This window comes from Terrapene carolina, unplaced genomic scaffold (assembly GCF_002925995.2).
Source record: "Terrapene carolina triunguis isolate 2854851 unplaced genomic scaffold, T_m_triunguis-2.0 Scaffold194, whole genome shotgun sequence".
In the NCBI taxonomy this organism is placed as follows: Eukaryota; Metazoa; Chordata; order Testudines; family Emydidae; genus Terrapene; species Terrapene triunguis.
In genome coordinates this window covers 5,712,917-5,739,248 of record NW_020664545.1, presented here as the reverse complement: position 1 = coordinate 5,739,248, position 26,332 = coordinate 5,712,917, and the positions used below count along the sequence as shown (strand labels likewise).

The following is a 26,332-nucleotide window of genomic DNA, read 5'->3' as shown; positions in this document are numbered from 1 at the left end:
GAGTCAGGCTTTCATCCTTCCAGCCAGCAGAGCTGCTCTGCTCCAGCCCTCAGACCAGATGAGCAAGGACCCGGAACAGCTGACGTAAGCCCTCTGGCTACAGACTAGGAGAGATCCATCCCCAGGGGCATATACTGAGCAGTTGCAATGCCTTTCAGAGACTGCAGCCACGACCGCTATTCGCAGCAAGCCTGCCTGATCCAAAGCAACACGGGGTCAGGCTGGATTCAAATCCCAGCTCTGCTACAAACTCATGGGTGAGTCACGGCAGCTTTGTGACTCAGTTTCCCCATCTGCACAGCATAGTTAGTGATGCTTCCCTACCCGCAGGAGTGTGTAGTGAGACTGAATCTACAGATCCTTGGGAGAGGTTTAGATACTATGGGGATGACGGCCATATAAATACCCAGATAACAGGCCTGGCAGCTAATGAGGAAGAGACCAGGGATTTGTGCACACTGATCCTTCCTGTCCATACCCTGGAACAGGAAGCACTTGAAAGTGGCCTGGTCCTTGCCATGGGAGTGAATTAGGATCTGTTTGCTTACAGGTCGAACCCAAGCACCACTGCAGTTCCAACAGCCTCTGTACCCCTGCGACCCAGAGCCTCCCACATCCCTCTGCCCTCTCCCCGCTGAGTTTCTGTTAGCTCCCCAAGCTCTCTGCCCCATGCAGGAGGAATCCAACAGTCACAGCCACCAGGCCCCTTACCTGATGAATGGGGAAGTGCGAGATGTAGGCTGTGGGGTCCGGCGATCTCAAAGCCTTGGCTATCTCCATGCAGCACGCCAAGGCCTGCCAGGGTTCATCGGTGTCCATCCACCACTTCCTGCCCTGGGGGGAGGGGAGGGAAGAGCATCTCAGCACTAGAGTAGAAGAGCGCCTGGGTATTGAACTGGGTCAGAACCAGGAGCCACGTCTCCTGCCACTGACCTGCGGCACAACATCCGGCAAGTCGCCCCACCCATCGGTGGGCTAGTCCGCTCTAGAAAAGGTTTGCCGGTACAGCTGTATTGGCAGCACCTCCTAGCAGAGAGACAGGTTCTACTGGCAAAAAGAGGCTTTGCTGATGGAGCGTATTCTGGCTCCCCAAATCATAGAATCTCAGGGTTGGAAGGGACCTCAGGAGGTCATCTAGTCCAACCCCCTGCTCAAAGCAGGACCAATCCCCAGACAGATTTTTGCCCCAGATCCCTAAATGGCTCCCTCAAGGATTGAACTCACAACCTTGGGTTTAGCAGGCCAATGCTCAAACCACTGAGCTATCCCTCCCCGCCAATGAAATATGCAGTACCACCTTTTGCCGGTATAACCGCATTGACACGAAGGCTTTGGCCAGTATAAAAATGTTGCAGATCACACCCCTAACTAACACTATTATACCAGCAACAGTTTCTAGTGTAGACCTGGCCTCAGCATCCCTCTTCAACCCTTCCTGTTGCGCGTATTTAGATTGGAAGAGCTTCAGGGCAGTGCCTGTCTCTCACTAGGCCTAGCACAGTCTCGACTGGGACCCCAGGGTGCTACTGGAATATTAATAAAGCCACCCAGGGTGGGCAGGCGCTCACCGGCTTCCACTTTGGGCGCAGGGCAAGATCCTCTCTCACAGAATCACGGAGGCCACATCTAGAGGCGCTTTGCCGGCGTAGCGATGCCGGATACAATACCAGCAAAGCGCTCCTAGCGCAAACTGGCAAACCTGCGCTACTGCCAGCAGGGTTTATTCCAGCCCCACTGAGCGAAACAAGCCGCCCCAGTAACAGCACAGATCTACACTGGGGCGTTTGCAGGCACAGCTGGATCGGTCAGGAAATCACAGCTCTTTGCACCTCTGCCCGCACAAGCTTGTCGTGTGGACCTGAGCTGAGAGCAGCTTCGAGAGGTCCTGGATTCCAGGGTTCTGCTTTGTCGCTTAGTTCCTGATGCCTCTCCCTGAGGGCTAGCAGTGCCAGGCTTGTTCTGGGCTCCCTCTAAAGCGAGAGAGACCATCCCCGCTACATACCGTCAGGGGGTTGTCAGCAGAGTCCAGGATCTCCTCCATTAGCTCGTTGGCGTAGGCCAGCCGCTCCCGCAGAGAGTTCTTCTTCTTCAGCCCCGTCAGGTTAATGAGGTGGATCTTGAGCCAGTCGAGGCCACGCGCCCCCAGTGGCTTTCCCTCCGCGAACAGCAGCATGGCCCGGGTGATGTCGCTGCCCAAGTGGTTGAAGTAGGGCGGGCAGGGGTAGGTCCTGCCCCGGAAGTCCATGTTGTGGGGGAACCAGAACACCTTATCCCTCATGTGGTTGGCTATGGAGAGCTTGTAGAGGGAGTCCATCCGCAGGCTGTACATTTCCGCCGTCTTCTTCCTGCACTGCGTCAGCTCGCGTTTCAGGGACGACTTGCTCCAGGGAGTGCTGGGCCCCACGTGGAGGGCCACGGATGGCTTGGGGGCCTCCGAGAGGGGCGGCGGGACGTCCAGCTTCTCACTGCCCTTGGCGTTGAAGATGGAGATGATGATATCCAGCACGGGCTGGTTGATCTTCCAGGGGCAGTTGCCCAGCTGGTTCAAGGCGTCCAGGACCGAGTGCAGGTTGCTGCGGGGACACTCCTCTAGCAGGAGCTGGTGCTGGATGGCCCCCTCCACGCAGCGCATCAGCTTGGTGGGGAGGAGGATGTAGGCCCCGAAGTGCGGCGAGGTCCACGGCACCGGGGGGCACAGCATGGGCATGACAAAGGAGTCGAAAGTCAACGTGGTCTCGGCGGCGTTCGACAAGATCTGGGTGAGGATCGGATGGGGCTTTATAAACCCGATCTGGGGGGGAGAATTAAAGAAGGGTGAAGCTCTGAAGGGAGAGGGGGGCAAGTTCATTAGCGACACAGGGGGCTACAACTCCCTTCAGACTGGGTTCCAAGAGAGTCCAGTCAGGCAGCACAATGCAAAGCTCCTGTAACCCTGCACTGCGGCTTCACTTCGCTCACTGCCGGGGAAAGGGGCCTCTCGCCCCAGCCCTCCCCTTCGGAACCAGACAAACGGACAGACTCCAGTTCATCCATGATGCTCGGCTGCCCGAAACCTGCTGATCCATTTAACCCACAGCACGTGAGCAAGGATGACAGCTACGCGGGAGTGGGGCTGCAGGAGCCGAAGCTGCCGAACACCCTGGAGCTGGCGAGGCCGTGAGGGGGGTCCCAGCTGGAGCAGGCCTGGATGTCTGAACCGTCAGGGGCAGTTTATGACCCTCTGTCCCTTCTGGGGAAGCTGTGGGGTGTGCCAGGAACTGAATAGGGGGGAGGGAAGGAAGAGAAGGAAGCTATTTGGTCAGTGGAACGGGGCCTGCATGCAAGGCACACAAGGGGCACACACACAAGTCAGGGCAGCTGGGAAGAGGAAGGAAAGGAACTAGAACTAACATGACATGTGCCTGACCGTAGCCCTTTGCTGGTATGAGGCATTCCAGACTGAGGTGTCACTGGAGGAGGTTTTGGAACAAATTGATAAATTAAAGAGTAATAAATCACCAGGACCAGATGGGATTCATCTGAGTTCTGAAGGAACTCAAATATGAAATTGCAGAACTACTAACTGCGGTATGGAACCTATCATTTAAATCAGCTTCTGTACCCAATGACTGGAGGAGAGCTAATGTGACGCCAATTGTTTGAAAAGGCTCCAGAGGCGATCCTGGCACTTACAGGCCGGTAAGCCTGCCTTCAGGGAAATTGGTTGAAACTATAGTAAAGAACAGATAAATAGATTACAAAAAACATGTTGACTCTTCCCCCAACAAATCATGTTAAAGGAAAATCACGCCTCACCAATCTATTAGAATTCGTTGAGGGGGTCAACAAATATGTGGACAAGAGTGATTCAGTGGATATAGTGTATTTCAGAGACTTTCAGAAAGTGAGCAGTCATGGGATAAGAGGGAAGGTCCTCTCATGGATCAGTAACCGGTTAAAAGATGGGAAACAAAGGGTAGGAATAAATGGTCAGTTTTCAGAATGGAGAGAGGTAAATAGTGGGGTCCCCCAAAGGTCTGTACTGGGACCAGTAGTGTCCAACATATTCCTAAATGATCTGGAAAAAGGAACAAACAGTGAGGTGGTAAAATTACTCAAGATAATCAAATCCAAAGCAGATTGTGAAGAGTTACAGAGGGATCTCACAAAACTGGGTGACTGGGTAACACAATGGCAGATGAAATTCAATGTTGATAAATGCAAAGTAATGCATATTGGAAAACATAATCCCAACTACACGTACAAAATGATGGTGTCTAAATTAGCTGTTACCACTCAAGAAAGAGATCTAGGATTCATTGTGGATAGTTCTCTGAAAAAATCTGCTCAACGTGCAGTGGCCGTCAAAAACACTAACAGAATGTTAGGAACCATTAGGAAAGCGATAGAGAACAAGACCGAAAATATAAGGCCTCTCTATAAATCCGTGGTACACCCACATCTTGAATACTGTGTGCAGATTTCAAAAAAGATATATTGGAATTGGAAAAGATACAGAGAAGGGCAAGAAAAATGATTAGGGGTATGGAACAGCTTCCGTATGAGAAGAGATTAAAAAGACTGGGACTTTTCAGCTTGGAAAAGAGACGACTGAGGGGGGATATGAGAGAGGTCTATAAAATCTTGAGTGATGTGGAGAAAGTGAATAAGGAAATGTTATTTACTCCTTCACATAACACAAGAAGCAGGGGTCACCCAATGAAATGAATAGGCAGCAGGTTTAAAACAAACAAAAGGGAGTATTTCTTCACACAACACACAGTCAACCTGTGGAACTCTTTGCCAGAGGATGTTATGAAAGCCAAAACTATAACAGGGTACAAAAAAGAACTAGATAAATTCATGGGATTAGCAAGGATGGGCAGGATGTAACACCATGCTCTGAGTGTCCCTAACCTCTGTTTGCCAGGAATGGACAACAGGGGATGGATCACTTGATGATTCCCTGTTCATTCCCTGTGAAGCACCTGGCATTGGCCACCTGGCATTGGATACTGGGCTAGATGGACCATTGGTCTGACCCAGTAGGGCCGTTCTTATGTTCAGTTGAATAGCGATGCCTTCCAAGAGGATGGGGGACCACACCTGGTGCTGGCAGAAGGCCGGACCTGATGATCTAGTGGGTTTGTTCTGATGGAGGGTCCAGATGCCTGGTTACAGACCCCTCCCTGCCCTGGGGCCCTTACCTGCCGGCTGCTGCGGAAGGAGTAGACGTGATACAGGACGGGGATGAGTTTCGCCTCCAAGCTGGGGTTCAGGACGTTGCTCTGTACCTTGATCACTTGCACGAGGAGCTCCACCATGTGAACGCCCAGCTGCACCATCAGGATGTGAGGCCAGGTGCAGTCCTTGCTGAGCAGGGAGGACCCCGAGCTGGCCTCCAGCTTCTCCCAGTACTCCCGCGGCAGGTAACTATCCAGCTGAGGAGGCAGGAGGAGAACGGCCCAGCGTGAGCAGCAATTATTTCTCCTGAGAGATTAATTGGGGCCGACTGAGCTGTCTGGAATCTGGGTCAGATAACCCTCCGCGCTGCCTCCGGGGGCTGGGGGCCTTCTGGAGAGGGGCAGCCGAGGACGCACAGTGCGGGTGGGAGCGATGCCGAGGAGCGCTCCTCCCCCGCCACGCCCGCAGGGCAGCCGCACACTGTGTGTAAATGTGAACAGGCGCGACAGCTGAGGAGCAAAGCCACACAGGCATGGTCAGTGCAGGCAGGAAAGGGGCTGGCTTCCTACAAGCAGCCTCTGCCAACCCCCTCCAGCCTGACCTGCAACGACCCTCTCGCCTTTCCAGATCTGCACCTTCCACACATACACACAGCTCTGAGCGCCAACTTCACCGGCCGTGCTTATGCTGTACAAACCCATGGTCGCTCCTGAGCCAGAGCCAGGTCTAGCTTGGGCAAGCGGTGCCCGGGCGACCCTTCCGGCTCTGCCAGTGGAGTTCATTCCCGGAGCCACACCCGGGAAGGAAGAGACCGCCAGGCACGCCAGACAGGCTAGTGGTTTCGTTAGCTCTCGCGGCCTCTTCTCCGGAACCTGCAGTTCCCGAGATGCCCTCCCAGGAGACAAGCCCTGGACGTTTGCAGAGGCAGAGTCTCTAGGAGACGTCCTCCAACCTACCGAGCCCTAGGACAACGACTCCTCCACTCTCAGCTGTCGAGAGTCCTGCATTGGGGAACGTTAGTCTGACAGCAAACCCCAAAGCCTCTGGAAAATCCCAAACATCTTAGGTGTTGGGGGAGCAGCGCCCTTCACACCCCAACCCCTCAGTCAGTGCTTCCTCCCCACGGACGTGGGCTCAGCACGCAGGGCATCCCGCAGACAGAGACGCAGCCCTTTGCCCCACCCAGGAAGCCATCTGCTGCCCAGGCTGCTTCCCCGCAAAGAGCTGCTCGCATTGACTGGAGAGCCTGAGACAAGGCCCCGGGTCCAGGCCTTGGAAGCTACAGTTGCCCGTGTCCCTATCACACCCAGCCGCCATGGCCCACCAGCCTGGAGGACCCCTCACTCTTGGGGCAGGGAGCTAAGACAGGCCTACCTGGGTGTCCTTTGCCAGCAGCTGGGCGTAGGCGTCATAGATCTTCTGGATCTTCTTCAGCAGGCGGCTGCGCAATTTCTTCCGGACGGCGTACTTGTTGTGGATCTTGGCACCCAGCTCTTTAGCTAAAACCAGCAGGGACTCTCCTTGGGGAGGGAGGCTGGAGAGGATCTGAAAAGGGGGAGGCAGCGAGGGTCTTAGGGGAGAAGGGCAAATCAATCAGGGCGTTAAAGGCACCACCCAGGCTCCCGGCAGCAAAGGGAGAGTGCGACACAGACAAAAGCCAGCAGGACGCAGCCAAGATCGAGATGAAGGAACAGCTAGGCTAGATCGTGGGCTTGCTACTCAGCACACGGAGCAAACGTGGCCCTGATCTAAGACCCGGTCCAGGCTCATGGCACAAGTTCTGGTTCTGCAGGCCCAGATGCAAATCCCCCCATGACAGTGCCCCGCGGCACAGCTGCAAGCCCGATTCATCGGCCAAGAGAGACTCTTCCGTTCCCGCACGGCAGCCTAACGGGGCGGGGGAAAGTGTTCTACCTGCAGCATGATGTCCACGTACTCCTCGTCCTCCAGCAAGCACAGGTAGGGATAGAGGCTCATCTGCCAGGACCTCCTGTTCGCCATGTGGATCTTAGACTCCTGCAGGGTCTGGAGGAGGGACTTCCGCCACTCAGAGCGCAGCGTGGTCAACAGCTCCCGCTGCACACAGGCAAACAAGGCGGTCAGCTGCTTGGCAATCACACGGTGCGAGCGCAGAGGCAGGTGTGGGCTAACCGAGGGCACAGGAGTTCGCCGGTGGGCTTCCCCATTCCCCAGGTCTGTGGGTCTCTAGAGACCCACACCAGGCTCTCACCCCCTTTCCAAGTATCAGGGCCAGAATTCCGCTGCCGCCTCCTCTATCTCACTGCCTGCCTCTGGCTACGTTTTCTTTAATTCTCTTGCCCTCCAATGCAACCACCAGCTGCTCTATAGAGTCAGTGAGTTGAGGAAGCACTTCCCCGAATGCACCAGCAAGGGGGCACTCCCCAAGCAAAGGGATCCTCCAGCCTTCAATCTCCACATTCTCTCAGCAGGGCGTTCTGTTTACACAGAGCACAGAACGGCTTCTACTCCCCTACCCCCAGGGCATCAGTTATTACACGGAATGCTCATAGATAATCCAGAGCGAGGCACTAACAAACCCAACCCTGTGGAGTAGGGGGTTACACCCGGGGGGGGATCTAGTCCCCTGCTTGTTTTGAATGAGGCTCTTTAGTTTCGAATTGTGGGTATTTACTGACTTTCCAATACTGCTGTAACCCCCGGCACGGTTTGGGCGTAAGGCTCCGGCAGCACTTCGCTGGATAGCCAGTGATCTCCAGCCACAAGGCTCACGCTGATCGTCTAGTCTGACCTCCTGCCTAACACCCCCAATGATTCCCACATGCAGCTCATCGCCTCTGGCCGAGCCGGAGGCACACCTTCTACAGAGCCACCCAAACTCCTTTTACAGCCCTTGCTCTCAGAGGAGGCCTACGGTAACTCCAGCGAGCGCCAGGCTTTACCGCTTTGCTGGCTTGCTCCGTCAGGGGCTTGGCCGACTCCACGGAGCTGATGGTTACGGTGTTGGAAGCCTCCATCTCCAGCTGCTGCCGGAAGCGTTCCCGCAGCTCGCGCACCGAGAAGTCCAGCTTGGGGTAGGAGACCGGCTTTTCCTGCAGGGAGACAGAGGTGGTGAGTGCTGGGATTCAGGTACAGGGCGTTCGGGTGCTTCTGTCGCTCAGCGGCTGGATGCTCCCAGGTGTAAATAGTCCCTCATTTACAGACCTGAGGCAGAGACCCCCCTAGTGACTTGTGGCAGAGCAAGGCGTTGAATCCGGGTCCCCGGCTAGCACCCACACAGCTGAAACCTAGGCTGCCTCCTCGGCAGGGGTGACAGCGAGATGAGGGTCATCGCTAGAATCCCAACCTCGTGAGCAGAATGAGGGAGCTTCCGGGGCTGGCCCCACGCAGCCTCTCCCCTTTCCGTGTGGTTGGCCGAACTAGATGAGACGCTACAGTCGTACATCAAACTAATCTGCTTCCATGCCTTTGCCAGCTTTATTTCCAGCAACGAGCTAGCACCCTACACACCTGGCGTGGGCACTACTTCCAGCTGTTTTTGGCAGTGGATTCCCCCCCTCCCGAGACATAAGGCCCCATTTTCCATGGCTCTCAAGTGAGGCACCTTGGGAGCCAAACCGCCAGCTAGCAGGCCTTCAGGAGGGACCGAACCCCAGCTCTTAGCATGGCCGAATGGGACTGATCACAGGATTAGGAGTCAGGAACCTGAGAGTTCTCATCCCAGCTCTGACACAGGCCTCCCTCTCTGGCCTTGGCCAAGTCACTTATTCTCCCAGCTCCTTTCTCCCCATCTATAAAGCTGGCTCTGCCTCTTGGGGATGCTGGAAGGATTCATGTATCCGTGCTCACTGCTAGTCATACTGCTGGTTCACTCAAGGGGCTCGTGGTCTGTGCAACCAGTTCTGTGACAATCACCCCGATAACAAGGGCTCTGTGCCCCAAATAGCCTATCCCAAAAGGGCAAATGTCATTAGCCCTGCAGGATCCCCGGGCACATGCGCCCAGCAGCCCCCCTTTACCTTGGAGTAGAAATCCCGGAGCAAAGGAGAAGTGCAAATTTCCGAGCAGGGCTGAGACAGCGGATGAAAGTTCGGCTCGATTATCCTGACAGCCTTCAGCACCATCTCCCGTTCGTCCTCCTCGTAGACAACGTCTTTGAAGAGCTCGTCCAGCTTGAAACCATCCTCTTCCAGCTGCTGCACACATCTGGGGAGACAGGTATGGATCAGCAGGGGGGACGGAGGAGAGGGAGGGAATATCTACCCAGGAAGACGATTAATGTTTAAGCACAGGACAAGGGATGGTGCAAACAGGGAACCAGAGACTAAGCAAGATGCACACCAGAGAGGAGAAGAAAGGAACCATGTGGATCAGAGCAAGCCCCACCTTGGGGAGCCCCGATGGAACGGTCCCTCTGGCCCAGGTCTGCTGTAGCCTCTCCTCCTGCCAAGCGCAGTCAGGTGTCAGCCAGCGCACCGGGAGTCACGCTCAGCTGGAGACGCTGGCCATTGTGAAATGCAGACACCTACCGAGACAGAGCACCAGAGCTGGAACTTCTGTCGCGTGCTACCAGGCTTCCAGCTGCCGCGCTGCCCGGGCCTACAGACCCGGGGCAGGAGCCAATAGGATCTCGAGGGCAGCTCTACATAGAATGGGTTCGACACACTGCCCTGGCCAGAAGAGGGGGCGGCTTTGCTGACACAGCAATCCCTTGCCCTTCTCTCATGCCACCCCGTACAGCTGGCTCTATCCCATGCACCCCTCTGCCCTTTCCAACGTCTCCGAAATCCCAAGTGAACCAGGAAGCCTCACCCCACAGACACCCCGTCCCAATGATCTGTGCTGCAGTGCGCCAGCCACGGGCTCTTTGGGGCAGAGCCTCAGCTCCCCCACGCAGCGCCGGCATTGTCCATGGGGAGCCTTTCAAACGGGGCCTGCAAAATGCCTTCAGTTAACAGAGGGAGCGGGAGCCAAAGAGGGTTTGAAATGAACTAGTTTCTACTGTGCAACCAAGGGGAGGCTGGCCCAGAGGTTCTCAGCCTGGGAGAGGTGGGGTCAGGACCAGGCACTGGGGGGGGAATCATGACCCCCTGGTCTTACCCGTGCAGCTAAATGGGGGGCGGGGGTGGTTCTGGCTAGATGCCAGCTGGATGAGAGACAGGTCTCAGAGTGGATAAGGCTGAGAACCAGTGGATTAGATAGACGGGCAGAGCATTTGACAGGCAGGAAATCAGCCCGCGTCCCTGCCAGGAGTAAAGACAATGCCAGCCTGAGGGGCAGTTACTCAGATGACAGAGCAAGGGGAAAAGGAGAAAGCGCTCAGGACACTTTCCTGGCCTCTGCTTGGGAGCGTGCGGAATTGCACACGTGACTGAATTCATGCGAACACCCACATGTGAACTCGGTACGTCTACAGTGCCCCACATCCCAGTAGCAGCGAGGTTCAGAGCCCGGGTCAACGGCTCCGGCTTGCACCGAGGGGCTAAAAATAGTGGCGTAGATGCTGAGGCGCAGGCTGGAGCCCAGGTTTGGAGACCCGCCCCCCTCGCTGGGTTTCAGAGCCCGGGCGGGAATGTCTACACCGCTATTGGGAGCCCAGCGGCCTGAGTCAGGTGAGCCCAGCTCTGAGACATGCAGCTGCAGGGTTTTTCTGCAGGGTAGCTGTACCCTTTGAGGGCCGGAGCCCCAGCTGGCCTACTGGGGCACAGGTCCATTGACTTCGACAGAGCTGCCGACTCACACAGCCGGGGACTGGGCCTACAGACTTGACTGGAACTTGTCCACGTACATCAGCCGGGAATCCGTCTCTCTCTACCCACGCTGTAACAGGGGAAAGGCAGCACAACCAGCGACGCAGGCTGCAGGGAGCGCGGGACAGGAGCTGCCAGCAGAAGACGGACCCCTCAGCCACCCGGGATGGTTAAAACCAGCAACCCAAGTGTCAGCAGAGGCACCGGCCAGCAAGATCCAGTCCCTTGGGAGAGCACAGAGCCCTCTCTGCCCATGTGCTTCACGTGGGCCAGCCGCGGGAAACGAAGGAGGCACTGGGATTGAAGTGCTATTTACCAGAACATCCCCAGCCTCGTGTTACATCCATTACCTTCCCTGCTCCGCATCCACCTCCGCCAAGGGGCCCGGCTTAACCTTCATGTTCCATTCGTGCAGCGCTGAGCAGAAACCTAGCTCCCACGGCAGAGCCTCAGGCCTGCCAGACGCTGCCTGGAAATACGAAGGCCTGATTCCCCTGCGTGGGGCTTCGTCCCTGCAGCAGGACCCACCGCCCTTCCCAAGCACATTCCCGCTCTGCCGTGTCGGTTTCCCCAGCTCTGTCCGCAAGGCACTTTGGAAACCTGTGATGGGTCAAACCTTGAGAGGTGCCCCACACCTACAATCCCACTGGCCCAGGATTCAGCCCCACGGAGGTGTAGAAGGAGACATCACCAATTTCTGAAATCCAGCTGCTGTGTTGGGGCATGGCCGTTGTTTAACGGCATACAGCAGCCTGGCACAAGAGGTGGACAGTGGATCTGAAGCCAGGCAGAGCTCACATACCCATGTTGGAAATCGATGGAGCACGGGGGCTAACACACCTGCTCCAACCATTCAAGATCACACGAGCAGTCAGGTCCTCGGTTTTATGTCCCAGCTGACAGGAGACCTCACCAGCTGCAAAGCCAGGTGCCTCTGGCTCAATGGGCAGCGCGTCTCCTAGTGACCTGGCACCACTTCCTGCGGCGTTCTGGATTTTTCTCGCAGGGTCTCCCAACCAAGTCCTAACCCTGATTAGCTGGAGAGATGCAATGAAGTCACAGCCTGAGCTAGTGGGGTTACAGGGCCAACTGCAAGCTTGGGAGGAGAGAGACCTGAAGCCCCGACATCTCTAGGTCTCAGCACCTCCGAACACATGCATCCACCTGTCATTCTGCATTAGCAGAGGCTGGAAAACGGCGTTAACGGACCAAGGGCAGAGAACCATGTTCTGAATATGCCCCCTTCTCCCTTACAGGATCCTCCTCCTACTCTAACAGCAAAGCAGCCGAATCCCACTGTTACGTCGGAGCCTGCTTCCAACACATGCCTCGTATCACATCCCGTCAGAGCTCGCTCCCAGCCACGCTGCAGACGGGGAGCATCTGGTAGAGGGCAGAGAGCGTGTAACTGAAGGATGGCGGCGGGGCAGCTGCCAGCATGACTGAGGGCCAGGGAATTTCAGGCTATTCCAAACCCATGAGGTTGGGTTGCAATGCAGTCATGAGATCAAAGGAGAGGGACAAAGGGAAGCTACTTGGATATCCCTGTTGCAGCCCTAGGCTCAGCTCCGCCCACGCTGTTATGCCTGACTCGGGCAGAGGCGAGCGCTTGCTTAGAGGGTGCTGAAAGGCAGCCTGCTCTGGGGTGGAGAGCAGCAGCCAACCAGCACACTGGATGCTATTCTTTCAGAAGCACCGTGAGACCGTTGATGCTCACGCAGAGCAGCAGGACTGTGGGTTTACCACCGAGCTGACTGGACGAGAGCCTGGCGGTGCTGTGGGCATAGCTCAGGCCAGCGTGATGCTAAATAAAAGCCAGCTGCTGCATAGACGTAAGGAGGCGAACTCAGTGGTTTGGGTTAGGACCATCTCCATTCCCGTGATGCCATGCCCTGGGAGTCTTCTGCAGCCGCCCTGAGCCCCGGCATCAAAATCTCTCCCGTACGTGGAGCCCTTCGGCTCCCAAGGTGAATCAGTCACTGCTGCTCATAGTAGCTACAATCCTGGGAGCCTGCGAGCCGCTATTTAAAGCCACCAAGATCTCTGGGACACCAGCCAGGCAGAGTGCAGACAAAGCTGCATGCTCAGAGCGCCATCTGGTGGCCCCCCAAGCATTACACAGCAAGTGACCGGCAGGGAGATTTGCAGGCAGCTGACCTTGTAGAAATGAGGGAGGAGAGGCTGATGAATGGTGCTGCTGGGAGAACTGCAGCGTGTTCCCCATCCTAAACTCAACTCTGACTGCGAGTGAAACCCATCGCCTGGAAAACCGAGGTCCTGCCTTGTCTTGTGAGAGCAGGAAAGATCCCAAGGCATTTTACATCAACATCCTTGGCCAAAACTCCTCCTAGTGCAGCGTGCTGGGCACCTGGCTGCCGCACTCCTCCCCAGAAGTGATTGCATTTCAGCGGTGCTCTATGTAAAGACTGTAGCACTTCAGGAGCCTCCATGATGGAAGATTTTACAGCAGAGCAAGTCACCGTGACCTCTTTTCTCCAAAGCTGGCCAATAAACACCCCAGTAGAGCGAGTGAGCCACAAAAGGTACATTGGAAATATCTAATTACTCCCTGTATTACAGTAGCACTACGGCCCTGATCTTGATTGGGGCTTCTATCACACTAGGCACTGTACAGACCCAGAGTCAGTCCCTGCCCCAAAGCGCTTACAATCTAAATAGACAAGACACACAAAAGGTGTCAGATGGAACAGGGAAGTGCTCTGCCCAAGGCCACCCAGCAGCTCAGTGGCAGAGCTGGGAATAGAATCCACGTCTCCAGTCCATTAAACTCTACCCATGAAACCACACAGTCTCTGAATACAGGATGGTCCATTCTGAACCTTTATGGCAGGGGGGAGACATGCTCAGAGCCAAAGGGACGTGCAAATGTTTTTATAGATTTGTGCAGGCAAGAAATCAACACAACTGAGCTCTGAACAGGTGACCCGGGACAAGTTAACAAGAGGCGTCTGCAACAGGCAAGCTGGCCAAGAACATACAGACTGCCATAAAGTCAGAGTCACAAGAAGCACGCCAACAGAACTGCAAGGAAACTATCAACGGCCCCATTTCAAGGCAGGTGACAGACATCGGGCCACAGAAATTCACCTGGATTGAGACCCTTTTAATAAACAAACACTATTTATGATTTTTAAGAGGTCTTTCGTGCTGCCTTGACTCATATACAGGGCTTCCCACACACTAGTTTTCAACCACGAATCCTTTTTAAGCCACGCCCGTCATCTCTAGGACTGATACCCTGGGGCTAACAGCAGCTTCTGGCACCGAGTCATAGCAACCAGAAGAAAGAGTGCACAAATGCCACTGACAGATGGTGGAGCAGCAATTGGGGGAGATGCCAGGGTCACCCTCACCTGTCCAGGCATAGCTAACAGGAGACTTTAACTAGAGAAAGGCCCTGGAGGAATGGCACCTAGACAGACCCAGCAGCACAGCGGCTCATCCCAGAGGCAGAGGAGTCTAAGGAGCTGCCCCGTAATGAATACATGGAGGGCAGGAGATCCAGCTGTTTGCAGAGGTTCACTGCTTTCCAACCTCCCAGCCCCCAGCAGCTCCAGAGAGACTGTTCCTAGCACGGACCAATACGGGGGCTTGAGATTTGAGTGCCTGCTCCTCTCGGCTCCCCTTCTGAGCACCCGCGCAATGTCCCGTCACACTGCCACCGCTGGCTGCTTCCCGTTCTGTCCCCCACTGCGAGACACGGAGCTGCACGTGCCCCGCGGCAGGTTGGGAGGACGTGCCCCAGCCTGCCCGGCAGGGAAGCTCTGCCCCAGCCCGCCCACGCCCACTGGTTCAATGGGAACCAAACCCACAGCGCAGCTCGCTACAACCCCCAAATCTGCATTTCCACAGAGAAGGCAGATCTCCCGTGCTGATCCCACACAGCTCCCGAGCCGTTAGAGAGCCGACTCTTCCCAGCTCCCGGGGGAAACAGTGGAAAAGGGAGAGGCGGCATAGCACACCGGGCACACCCGGACAGTTACCTTAGGATGACTGTGGCGGGGGCTTGAGTGCGGCCCATGCACTCCAGCGCGGCCGCGTAGCAGCTGAGATTGGGCTTCAGGCCAGCTTCCTCCAGCATGAAGAAGAGCCGGCCAATCTTGTTCAAGGAGCCCTGAGAGGAGGAGGAGGAAGAGAGATCAATTCAAGCTCCATGCCCCTCCATTTCTCTTCCAGATTAAACCTGCTTCATTCTGAACCCAGCCATTGAATGGTCCCACCATCGAAAGGCTCCAAGGGGTCCTGCATGAGCCGAGTGTGGTGGGTCTCAGACTAGTTCCCAGTGGGCATTACAACTGGCAGCAACCCCCAAACCACCATCCCAACTGGCCCCATTCTGGGCCCCAGTGGTGCCAGACTGAACGAGCATTGGCGCCCGGGTTCCCCTCTCACCCCTTCCAGTCCAGTCAGAGCTGAGAGACATTGAGTGGCTGTGTGTGTGGGAGGCACACAATCTGCCACTCCCCATGCCATACCAGCGCCAAGGACCCGGTCCCCACGGCTGGCAAGCTGCTTCCTCCCATCAGTGCTAAACTCCCGCTCGAGTTAATTACTCCCAAGGCTAACAAAAAAAAAATCTATTTTTGTCCAATATAAATTGAATTTTTTTGATTTTGCTGTTTAAATTATTAGGGGGGGATTGATTTTGCTGTTTAAAAATTAGGGGGGGAGGGATAGCTCAGTGGTTTGAGCATTGGCCTGCTAAACCCAGGGTTGTGAGTTCAATCCTTGAGGGGGCCACTTAGGAATCTGGGGTAAAATCAGTACTTGGTCCTGCTAGTGACGGCAGGAGGCTGGACTCGATGACCTTTCAGGGTCCCTTCCAGTTCTAGGAGATATTAATATATGGAGATATACCTATGTTTTCTTTTTAAAAATAAACCTGTTTAAAATTAAATCTAAATTTAATACAAAATAGGTTAAGGCCTGAACTTATTATAATCTCTTAAAATATTTAAATAGGAAATAAATATGCTAAATCTATGAGCCTCTATCAGAAATTTTGAGTGAAAGGCTGCTTTTCTATATAAAGAAAGAAGTAGGGGGAAAAAATCTAACTTTTTGGGTCAAGCTTTAAAAATATGGCACAATAAATCATGTCCTGTATTAAGGGCTTGTTTTGTTTAATGAAAATAAATTTGATATGCTGTTTTGTGTGTTTAATTAAATTTCAGTTACCATCCTAACGCAGCTTGACACAGATCATGAGCAAAAAGTTGATTATCTAGTAAATAAGCAATGCATCACTTTTCTAACATACTAAAAACACACAATTAATTAACACAATCTGAAAATATTACGTGATAATTGATTAGGTAAACGTTCTACCATTATAGCGTACCCACCTAGGAAGCAAAAAGAGGTACCAAATCTAGTGTCAAGGCTCTATTTAGTTGTCAATTAGCATGTTTCAATGGTTATATCAACCAATGAGAATGCACCTTTCTTTAGAAAATAACTGAAGTACAAACGGAAAAGTTGATTAAAATCGATGATTTAAATTGAGGCTTCTCACTTGACGATTTAAATCAATCTCCCCGGATTTCAGCAATGAATAAATATGATCAAATGGCTCAGAAAACTCCACCCTCAGAAACATGCCATCCCCCGTTCAAAACAGACCCATGGGCCTGGCTCAAGGGTGCGTACTGAAAAGAGATGCTCCCTGCAGGGATCGAACCTCAGACCTCCAGATCTAAAAACATGCGACTACAGCTTGCACCCATTAGCTCAAAGCCAGCTGCTAACCCAAACATCTGTATGTGGCGCGGCCACTGGAGGGTGAGCGCCCCCATCACACCAGCGTGGGTTACTGGGATAAGGTACCTTTTTAGCCCAGCCGTGCATGAGGATGTTATACATCTTGATGCCCAGCTGCTTCCTCCTGGCATGGGAGCGGTGGTAGAACAGCAGGCACTGATGGGCCCTCTCGGGCTGGCGGAGGAAGAGGCAGCTCTCCAGGTAGGACATGATGATGAGCTGGATGCTCCCATACCTGTTACCCCCCTTGTCTTTCAGCCGCAGCCTTGGTTCCCACGCCATTGGCCCCTCTAGCTCCCCCATCTTGGGCAATTCCTCCAGTCTGCTGCATTCATAGCTCTGCGCAGCACAGGGGCTGGCAGGGGAGCCCGGCTTGGGAGAGCCCTGGGCAGGAGCCACCGCAGCCCTGGGGCTTTCACGGAAGGTCTTGGATTTGCTGGATACCTTTGGATTTGTCCCTCCCTTTGGGGGAACGGCTTTGGCCCTGCCTTGGCTCTCTTTGGCTCCAGCAGCCTTGCCTGGCTCCAAGAACGGCGGGCTAGTTCGTTCTGCACCAGGGGCTGAGGCAGCCGCGGAGAATTTCTGCTCCAGCTTCAACTGTCTCTTATGCTTGATCCATTTCTCCTTTTTCAGCTTTTCAAACCAGCGGCTGGGCTGGGACGGGGCCCCGGAAGAGGAGACGCCCCCCTCCCTGACTTCTGCAGCAGGCTCCTTCCCTGCCGGAGTCGGCGCAGGGCACCGGAGGCTGCTCTTCCGCAGTGGGGCAACGTCCACTCGGTCAACTGTCACCTCCGAGACGTTATCAGCCTGGAGCTGCTTGACGCGAGCCTCCAGCACTGCCAGAGAAAACACGCCAGAGAGCGAACGGGAAATTAAAGTGATTCACGGTCACTGCAGACAGTCTCCATCCAGGTCCCCCCATCACCAATCAAGCCTCTCGTCGCTCCCCACACACCAGATTCTCAGCTTGACACTCTTCTTTGACAGGAGTGAGTTATCCCTCCCCAGCCTCGGGGAGGCGAGCGTGATCCCCAGTTCCCACTGAAGGAAAGTGACTTGGCCAAGGTGCCCCAGTGTGGCAAAGGCAGATGGCCTGGCCCCCCTAGAGTGGTGTTTCCCAGCAGTGGGTCCTGCCTTACCAGGGGGTGGCTGGAAGGTTGCCATATCCAGAGCCAGATTAACCCATCACTGGGCCCTGATTTAGGCAAGCACACATTCCCGGCCCAGCACGGCAGCCTGGAGGGTTGGAGAGCAAGCCCGCCTTGGTTCGCCTTATCTGCATCACTGCACTATGGGAAGCATTCGCAACCACCCTCCCGCTCCTCACGGCTAGGTGGGAGGGCTCCCCAACCTTTGCCCCACTGTAACTTGGGGTCAGAGCAGGGAAGAGGCTGAGAACCCCTCAAACCTGACATCAATGTATGGGCCAGCCAGGCGGTGGAGTTGGCTAAAGGATACTTCTCACTGCCACAGGGGCATTTTCCCCCAAGCTACAGGTCTGCACATAAACCCCACTGACCAGGAAACCCAGACTGCTCGGGGGGGGGGGGGGGGTGAGACTCTTATGGGAACAGATGCCTTTGGTTCTCCCCCATGTTTCCGACTTACACTCCAGCAACTCAGCCCTGCCGCAGGCGCCTCTTCTCCTGGCCTCCTCCTTTGCGCTGGCTGAGGAGTAATTTCTCACTACGGTCCATCTTCCTGCAGCAAAAAGGGACAATGAGGGCGAGGTCCTGACCCCAGGGTGGACGAGATGGATGGAGTCACTGCTCTGCTCACGAGATGACCTCCGGGGGTCCCTTCCCGCCCGGCATTTCGGTGATTCCCTGCACGCCCCCTCGACCATGGCTGGGCACAACGCAGAAACACACGCACATGGAGTCACCGCTGGTCCATGCACATCGAGAAGCCCCAGCAGCACAGGGACGAGCCAGGGCCGCCGAGTGGAGAACCAGCCTCCCGGGCTCCTCCCCAAAGGGCCCTGCCACTTCAGAGGAAGGGGAGCCCCTTCCCCATTATGGGGACTGTGCAGAGAAAACTAAAAACTGCCCGACCCCCGAGGAGCAGCTCGTGCCCCATCACCCCCCACCGCCCCAGCATGGCTATCAAAGAGGGGATGGGACAACGGGGAGGGGAAGGGGGTGCTCGATGACCCCCCCGCTGCTGTGCAGGGGCAACAGGGAAAGGGTCAGGGACTCCGTGGCCCCCGTTGGCTCTATGCCTGGGATTTGGGAACAAACCTTCACCACGCTGCTGGGAGGGAGGGGGCCGGGGGACTCGCCCCCCCCCCAACTCCGTGCCCGTGGCGGGGAGGGGCGCGGGGGCTCAGCCCCCCCCGACTCCGTGCCCGTCGGAGGGAGGGGACCGGGGGGCTCGGCGCCCCCCAACTCCGTGCCCGTGGGGGGGAGGGGCGCGGGGGCTCAGCCCCCCCCGACTCTGTGCCCGTGGGGGGGAGGGGCGCGGGGCTCAGCCCCCCCCCGCTCTGTCTGGACCCGCCGTTACCTGGGCCCCACAGCCAGGCCGGCCCCCGGCCCAGCAGCGCCGCCCGCAGCCTCAGCACCCGCCACATGCCCCCGGCCACGCTAGGCCGCCATCCCTCCCTCCGCTCAGCGCCGCCGGCTCCACCGCGCACGCGCCGGCCGCACCGCCTCCCGGGGGCTGTAGTTCCCCGCCCCCCCCCCCCCCCGGGCACCGCGGAACTACATCTCCCGGCGTGCACCGCGCCGCGGCAAGCCCAGGCGGGGCTGTCTCCGGCGCTGGAGACTCCAACTCCCAGGATGCAGTGCATTAAATCTAGAGCTGGCAGTTTGCACCTGTTCCAGCAGAGGGCGCACACCCCCTCTCCCTCTGCCCAGGGTCACAGACTCCCATTGGGTTTAATGGGCTTTGGCCCGGAGGATCTCAAAGCAAACCCTAGAAGAGGCAGCGTCGTGTAGTCCATAGCACACTGGGCTGAAAGTCGAGTGCGCTGAGGTTTGTTTTGGGTTCTGCTGCTAACTTGCTGTCTGGCCCTGAGCGAGCTGCTTCCACTCTTTGGGCCTCAGTTTCCCTGTCTGAAAAATGAGGGATTATAGAGCTGACTCAGCTCTGAGAGCCAAATACCACATTATCATAACTCCTGGTGACGGAGGTCAGGGCTATCAGACATTTTACAGATGGGGAAACTGAGGCACGGGGAAATGACCTGCCCAAGCTGGCTTAGTGAGACAGTGGCAGAGCTGGGAATAGATTCCAGGAATCCTGACTCCCAGCCCCACTGCTCTAACCATTAGACAGCACGCCCGCCCCCCCGATCCAATGACAGAACCCAGGAGTCTGAACTCCCAGCCTCAGTGCTCTAACCATTAGACCACGCTTCTCTCCCACAGCCAGTAAGAGGACCCAGGAGGAATCCTGTTGCCCAGCTCCCCTGTTCTGACCAGTCACCCGCACTCTCTGCTTGGTTCCCACAGGCCTCTCCTCTGAGCCGGCTATTTCTATGGGAACAATCCACCTGGGGGACACCAGAATCCTCCCTGCAAATAAACTCCTGCCAAGGCAAGCCTAGAAAATGCCACCGCGGTGCAGACAGAGGAACAGGAACGCCGCACGCCACCTGCTTGGGGCGAGGACTCTTGCTCATTAAGATGACTCCGCATCTGAGTCAGCATCACCTCCAGTGACACAAGAGCCGCTGTCTGCTCCAGTGACTGCCCCGGGGAGCTGAGAGAGGGGCATGCAAGCAGCTACCCTGCAGGAGCGTGGGAAGAGTTAATGGTAACACAAAGCTCCCATGTCCTACTATCAGCTTTGCCAGACTGGATCAGACCCGAGGTCCTTCTAGTCCACCCTCCTGCCTGCCACGGGGTGGGGGCCAGTACCGGGTGCAGTAGAGGAAGGTGCAAGAAATGCTGCAGGAAGCAGATGTGAGATAACCTGCCCCCCACCTTAGGGCCCATCCTGGGGTCTTGTAGTTACAGACCAGATTAAGCCCTAAAGAACAAGGATGTGAGTTACTATCCCAAGGTGGAAGGGGTTCATTCATGGTCACTCTCCCCTCCCAGAGCTAGGAATAAAAACCAGGAATCCCAACTCACAGCCTCCGCCCTGCTCTAACCACTAGACCCCTCTCCCCTTCAAGACCTCAGAGTAGAACCCAGGAGTCCTGACTCCCAGCCCACTGCTCTGACCGTAGTAACCCCCGAATTTTGAACCCTCGATTTCTCACACACAGAGATGTCGCCCCTCCTCCCGAACAGCAGAGGGGAACACTTTAGCAAAAGACTTAAATCTACCAAGGACCCCTTTCTAGCAGGCTGCTGTTGGCAGAACTAGAACGAGCGTCACCCACCAGCCAGATGGCTACAGTGCATCGTGGGGGCCATGGGCCCACTTTCATTAGGGTTTGTTTGCCTCCCAGCTAATTGGCAAGACACAGTAATCAGCAGTGGGCTTCCCCATCTGCATAGGCACCTATGGAATAACACCCAGCAGGGTGAGGCTGTGAACACACCCACGCTGGGAGTAACAGCAGTTGCGGGTGTGGCCAGCTCTCCCAGAGCATTTACACCCGTGCAAATCTGGAGTGACTCTGTGGAAGCCAGTTACACGGGAGCCAGAGGGGAAAATGCGTCTAGTTGACATCACTAAGACCCCATTTTCTCCAAGGATGGTCATTCGGGGCGTGAGGCCAAGTGCCGGAGTGCTGTCGGTGATGTGAAAGGCAGCAGGGACTCAGCTCACAGTCGTCCCCACCCTTAACAGGCAGCCTGCCTTTTTTGGGAGGTGGACGCTCACCCTACGACCAAACCGCTGCCCTGCAGCCACGGTTTGGTCACCCCGGGCTGCAGGGGATTTGAACCACTGACCTTGAGCTGGTGGAACTGGGCGGAGCATCACACGAGCTCCCGGCGTGGGGCTGCTGCTGGGATGGCAAAGGCCTGGGCACTGCACAGAGATCAGATTAGCCTTTATAACCATTATATAACCACGCGCAGTGCGGGGAGGCGCTACGTGCGGCGGGGGACACAGCTGCAGAGAGATTTACGGGGTGGGAATTCTTGTTAAACTGCCGGGTCTGGAAACCCAACCCGACGGGGCTTCGGGTTCGGGGGACGTCCCCTGAGCTGTGGCCAGCGATGGGCCCCCTCCGAGTCCCGGTGGTGGCTCATAGCAGGGGGGTCCTGAGCTGCCAGTTCTGGGATGCTGATTACGAGGAGTGCAGGGGGAGGCGGTTTGCAGTGGGGGTGACGTGGGGCTGGGGGGCAGTTCAGCAGCAGGCAGGGGCAGTGAGGGGTATATGGGCGTCACCAGTTGCAGGCAGCTCCCACTGCAGATGGCTGACACCAGCGCTGAGTGACACTGCAGGGGGTGGGGCCCCAGGGCTGATCCCACCCCCAGGATGCTCATGTGGGCAGGTGAGCCTGGGGGCCAGTGGGTGGCGCAGTCCGAAAGCAGCAGGTGACGCTGATTGCAGGCAGGTGAGCAGAGCTGCCAGGAACCCCTGGCTGGCACAAAGATAATTTGGGGGTGGGAGGAAATCGATCTCCATTTCCAGAGCTGCCGGGAGAGCTCTGAGTCACCCAGCCCGGCTGAGCCTCTTCCTCGAGGCCAGCAATAGACACCACGTCTGCAGCTGCTGCCCAGCGGGCAACGAGTGAGCCGCTCTCATTCGGTGACACAGCGCCTTCATTAGCCCAGGAAGGGAACCATCAAACCCCGGCCCTGGGGAAATCACTAGAGATGTCAGGTCCCAGGACCTTCTGCATCCTCCGGAGCCTGCCCTCTCCCTCCCAGCCCCCAGCGTGGCACCCGCCTGCATTTCTACAAGCCGTACCGGGTCCCTCGGGAGTAGGGTGACCCGACATCCCCATATTATAGGGACTGTCCTAATATTAGGGACTTTGTTTTATATAGGCAACTATACCCCCACCCCAGAAAAGAACAAAATGTCCCAATTTTTCACCCTTGGTACCTGGTCACCCGACTCGGGAGGGAGGGAGGGAGATGAACGCTCCTCTGCAGGGAGAGTTTACAGGAGAGTTATTGCCCCAACGAGAAATCAAACCTTGGACCCTTTAATCTCCAGCGATAACACAACAGACGCAAAGCGATCAGTTGGTCTGTCTGACTTAGAGATGGACTCAGGCTGCATCGCTTGGCTCCTGATCCTGTCTGGCTAGCTGTCCATCCCCACTCGCCTTAGGATCTGAGCCCCAAAGATCCGGGGTGGCCAGATCTGGGGGTCTTAGTTTAGTCCCATCTGTCGATCTTTCTTCCCCTCCTCTCTTGCCCCCAGGCTCCAAGAAGCCCGTTCCCCAGGCTGGATCGATAGGTTGCTCCCACTCCCTTCCTGCCCACTTCGCCTGGGCACGCTGGTTTGCTGCCAAGAGGCCTATTCCGGGAGCTAAGGAGCAGCTGCTGTTTTGGAGGTCAGCCGGTGAGCCAGGGTGAGAATCACACCTGTTGTAGGGACTCAAGAGGGCAGGGAGCCCTGGCGGGATCCCACAGCACTGGGGACGTGGGGGAGCCCCGGAGGTCCATTCCCAGGGCCGCATGGTTGGTTCTTGGTCTGTTTCTGGCCTTGTCACCGTTTTGCGTTCCAGGGTGTCACTGCTCGACCCATCTGCTGCACCCAGGGGCATCGCATGGGCCCCTCCGGCGTTTCACCACCACGAGGGTTCCTGCTCCTCTGAACGCCACGGTCGGACAGAAGGGGGCAGGCGGACAGCGACCGTAGTGGGGGTAGAGAGTGAGAGAGGAAAGTGACCCTCTAGAGGGCCGGGAAGGTGATGGGGTGGGTCACCCCTTCCAATCAAGCCCTAGTTGGTAGTGACCAAGGCTGCTCCCATCCCACTAGCAGAGACTAGGGAACAGCTGCCCGGACCGCCAATGAACCCCACCTCAGCCGGCACCCAGCTAGCAGCCTCAGCTGAGCAATCAGGCCTTGCATGGGCTTTGTAGATGCTCTTTCCCCTCCCCGGCATGTCAGGGCAAGGCCCATCAACAGAGGGCAGCACTGGGGCTGCCGCACAGAGGCCTTCAGTCCCCTGGGGCTGTGGGTCGGATCCCAAGCCAGAGAAAAGATGCCCATTGGCTGCAATGGGCACTGCAGGGAGCCGGGTGTTTTAAAAGACAAAGCAAAGCCAGATGCACCAAAAGCCACAATCCAGCTGCGCAGACTCAGTGGGAACCAGGGCCTGAGTCAAGGTCAAGGTCACTGCTGATCAGCGGAGGTGACATATTGCCTGGCGTGAAGCTGAAACCAGCTTCCACCGCTTGGGCCAATATCTCATAATAGTGCCCAGGATCAGAAAGGGTCCAAAGGCTGCCAGGGCCAGTGCTGGCTTTGCAGTCGCTCCACTGGCTGGCCCACGGTTGGCTCGGGAGAAAGCCTGTTTAAAGCCAGCTGCAGCTGGGAGGGACAAGGCTGTAGCCTTCCTGTATCCCCCAGCACTCGCTGCTGGGTTTGGTGCATCAAGACCCCGCTTGAATTCCAGGGTTTGCCACATTGACTTTTGGACAGGGGTTGTTTCATGGAGGCAGCAGCTGATAATAATTACCATGAAAGCACTCGCGTGTGCACGCACAAGTCACACGACTGGTGGTTGTGTGTACACGTGCTGTACTTGTGTGGATGGGTGCACGAGTCACATGATCAGCAGTAGTGCGTGCACACATCAATGATGCCTACAAATCACATGGCCCGCAGTCATGTGTGTGTTTGTGCACGAGTATCTACGTGTGTATGCATGAGTCACATGATCAGCGGTACCATGCGAATATGCATGTGTGTATACACATATGTATGTATGCAAGTCACATGTATATGTGTGTTTGTGTTGCCAAAGTCACATCCCCGGCAGTGTGTGTGTGTGTGTGTGTGTGTGTGTGTGTGTGACTAGCACATCGATACCCAAGGCTGCACTCTGCCAGCAGTACAGGTATTCCAGGGCCTGCTCCAGTACCTCGTCATTCTGTCTCGGTGCAGAAATACGCCTGGTGACAAGCGGTGACTCACGGGCTGCTATTAGACTATAAAAAAACTGGTCAGGTCAGCCCAGGCATATTTGTGCTCACTTCCCTCCCTGCTGCTAATTAGGGAGAAGAATGTTTGTCAACATAGGACAGTCGCTGCCTTCCGGAAGCTCATCTCCTGCTGCTGGGGACCAACAGACTCAGCATGGCCCCCAAAACACTCTGTGTCACCGCAGAGCCCACCAGGCCGAGGGGCATCCCAGGATTCAGACGTTGGGCCTGTTCATCGGAAGGTGCAGAGAGTCAGACCAGCACCCGATGTGCAGATGCTGAGCTGGATTCTCCAAAGCAGTCTGGCCTGTTTCCAACTTCCCCCCTGTCCAGAGCTGTCTGTCCAGGGTATTTATATAACCCCTGTCACCTTAGTACCTCACAGTCTTTAATGTATCTGTCCTCACAGCTCCCCCGGGAAGAAGGGCAGTGCTATCATCCCCATTGAACAGATGGGGAAACCGAGGCACAGGGCGACTAAGTGACTTGCCCAAGGGAGTCGGTGAAGAATTGAACTCGGGTCTCCGAGGTCCCAGGCTAGCGCTGGACAACTCTTCCTCTCTAGTGCCTCCTCCAAATGCGGAGGAGTCAGGATCAATGGTTAGAGGGGATAGGTACGTAATTAGGTATCTACGTGACGTAGTCACATCTCACAGCCTATTCCATGAACAAGGAGGGAGCAGTGAGTCTGGGGTGGGGCTGGGAGGGGGGACTGGCTTCCCTTCTTTAATGCATATTCGAATGCCTCTGGAACCTTTGCCGGAGCTCTGGCTTCCAGCCAGTTACCCTCTCGAGGATCTGGCTAATGGCGCTTCAGGAACCTCATGGCAGAAAGTGGGAGAAAGGGGAAAGTTCTCCAGCAAACAGTTTACTGCTTTAGAGGCGTGACCAAAAGCCAGACCAGGAAAGAGCAAGGGGCAGGTGCATTTATTGGCACTGAAGCTCTCGCCCAATCTACAGCTAGGGGTCGCTAAAAATAGGGAGCTCAAGCTACAAAGCGTGGGCCAGACGTTCCCCCCAAAAAGCACAGGCCCGGATTTTCAAGAGCTCAGCTGCACCCACTGTTCAAGCACCGTCAGCAGCCTCAGGATCCCGAGGGAGGGACTTGGAATTGTGTAGCTGGCTTGTGCACAGGGAGGGTGACCCAGATCCTGCCTCTGAAAAGAAACTCAGTTTCGTGTGTCGTGTTTCTGTGAGTTCTCTTCTCAGGCTCTCCCTCCCCTCACCCCCGGCTTCCGTGTCTCCCTCACATGTGTAAACATACACACTGATTTTCACACCACCTGTCGGGCACACAGACAAATCTCCATTTCACAATGTACTGGCACGAGAAGCCGAAGAAGAGCTGCGGTTGGTGTGAAAAAGGCAGAAGGCTCAGGTGTGTGTTACGGGTAAACACGACACACTGACTTCAGGACACAGCTACACACGCACACGTCTATCCCTGGGGTGAGGAATCGCCCATCTTTTACAGAGAGGGAAACTGAGGCACGGTGCCAGGACTTGCCCAGGGTCAGTGGGGGAGCTAAGGTTAGAACGGAGAAGGTTGTGGCGCACACCATCTCTCTCTCACACACACACACTTGAGTTTCCATGTCACTGCCCCTTGCACAGCCATTCACACTAGTGCCAAGTGGCTGTAAAATGACCAG

The 26,332-nt window shown here is 56.0% G+C and overlaps 1 protein-coding gene across 1 annotated transcript in view; it reads right to left on the bottom strand.

Annotated features, from left to right (window-relative positions):
- POLRMT (RNA polymerase mitochondrial) overlaps nucleotides 1-19,242 on the bottom strand; it is a 32,312-nt gene extending 13,070 nt beyond the window's left edge. The window contains exons 1-11 of the mRNA XM_024222091.3: nucleotides 19,176-19,242; nucleotides 18,282-18,374; nucleotides 16,740-17,509; nucleotides 14,897-15,027; nucleotides 9,162-9,348; nucleotides 8,085-8,234; nucleotides 7,078-7,239; nucleotides 6,538-6,708; nucleotides 5,187-5,420; nucleotides 2,003-2,791; nucleotides 712-834 (exon numbers count right to left, since the gene is read on the bottom strand). Coding sequence (XP_024077859.2) covers nucleotides 712-834; nucleotides 2,003-2,791; nucleotides 5,187-5,420; nucleotides 6,538-6,708; nucleotides 7,078-7,239; nucleotides 8,085-8,234; nucleotides 9,162-9,348; nucleotides 14,897-15,027; nucleotides 16,740-17,509; nucleotides 18,282-18,374; nucleotides 19,176-19,242 — 2,877 coding nt within the window. The remainder of the gene's footprint in view (nucleotides 1-711; nucleotides 835-2,002; nucleotides 2,792-5,186; nucleotides 5,421-6,537; nucleotides 6,709-7,077; nucleotides 7,240-8,084; nucleotides 8,235-9,161; nucleotides 9,349-14,896; nucleotides 15,028-16,739; nucleotides 17,510-18,281; nucleotides 18,375-19,175) is intronic.
- Nucleotides 19,243-26,332: the final 7,090 nt, after the last annotated feature.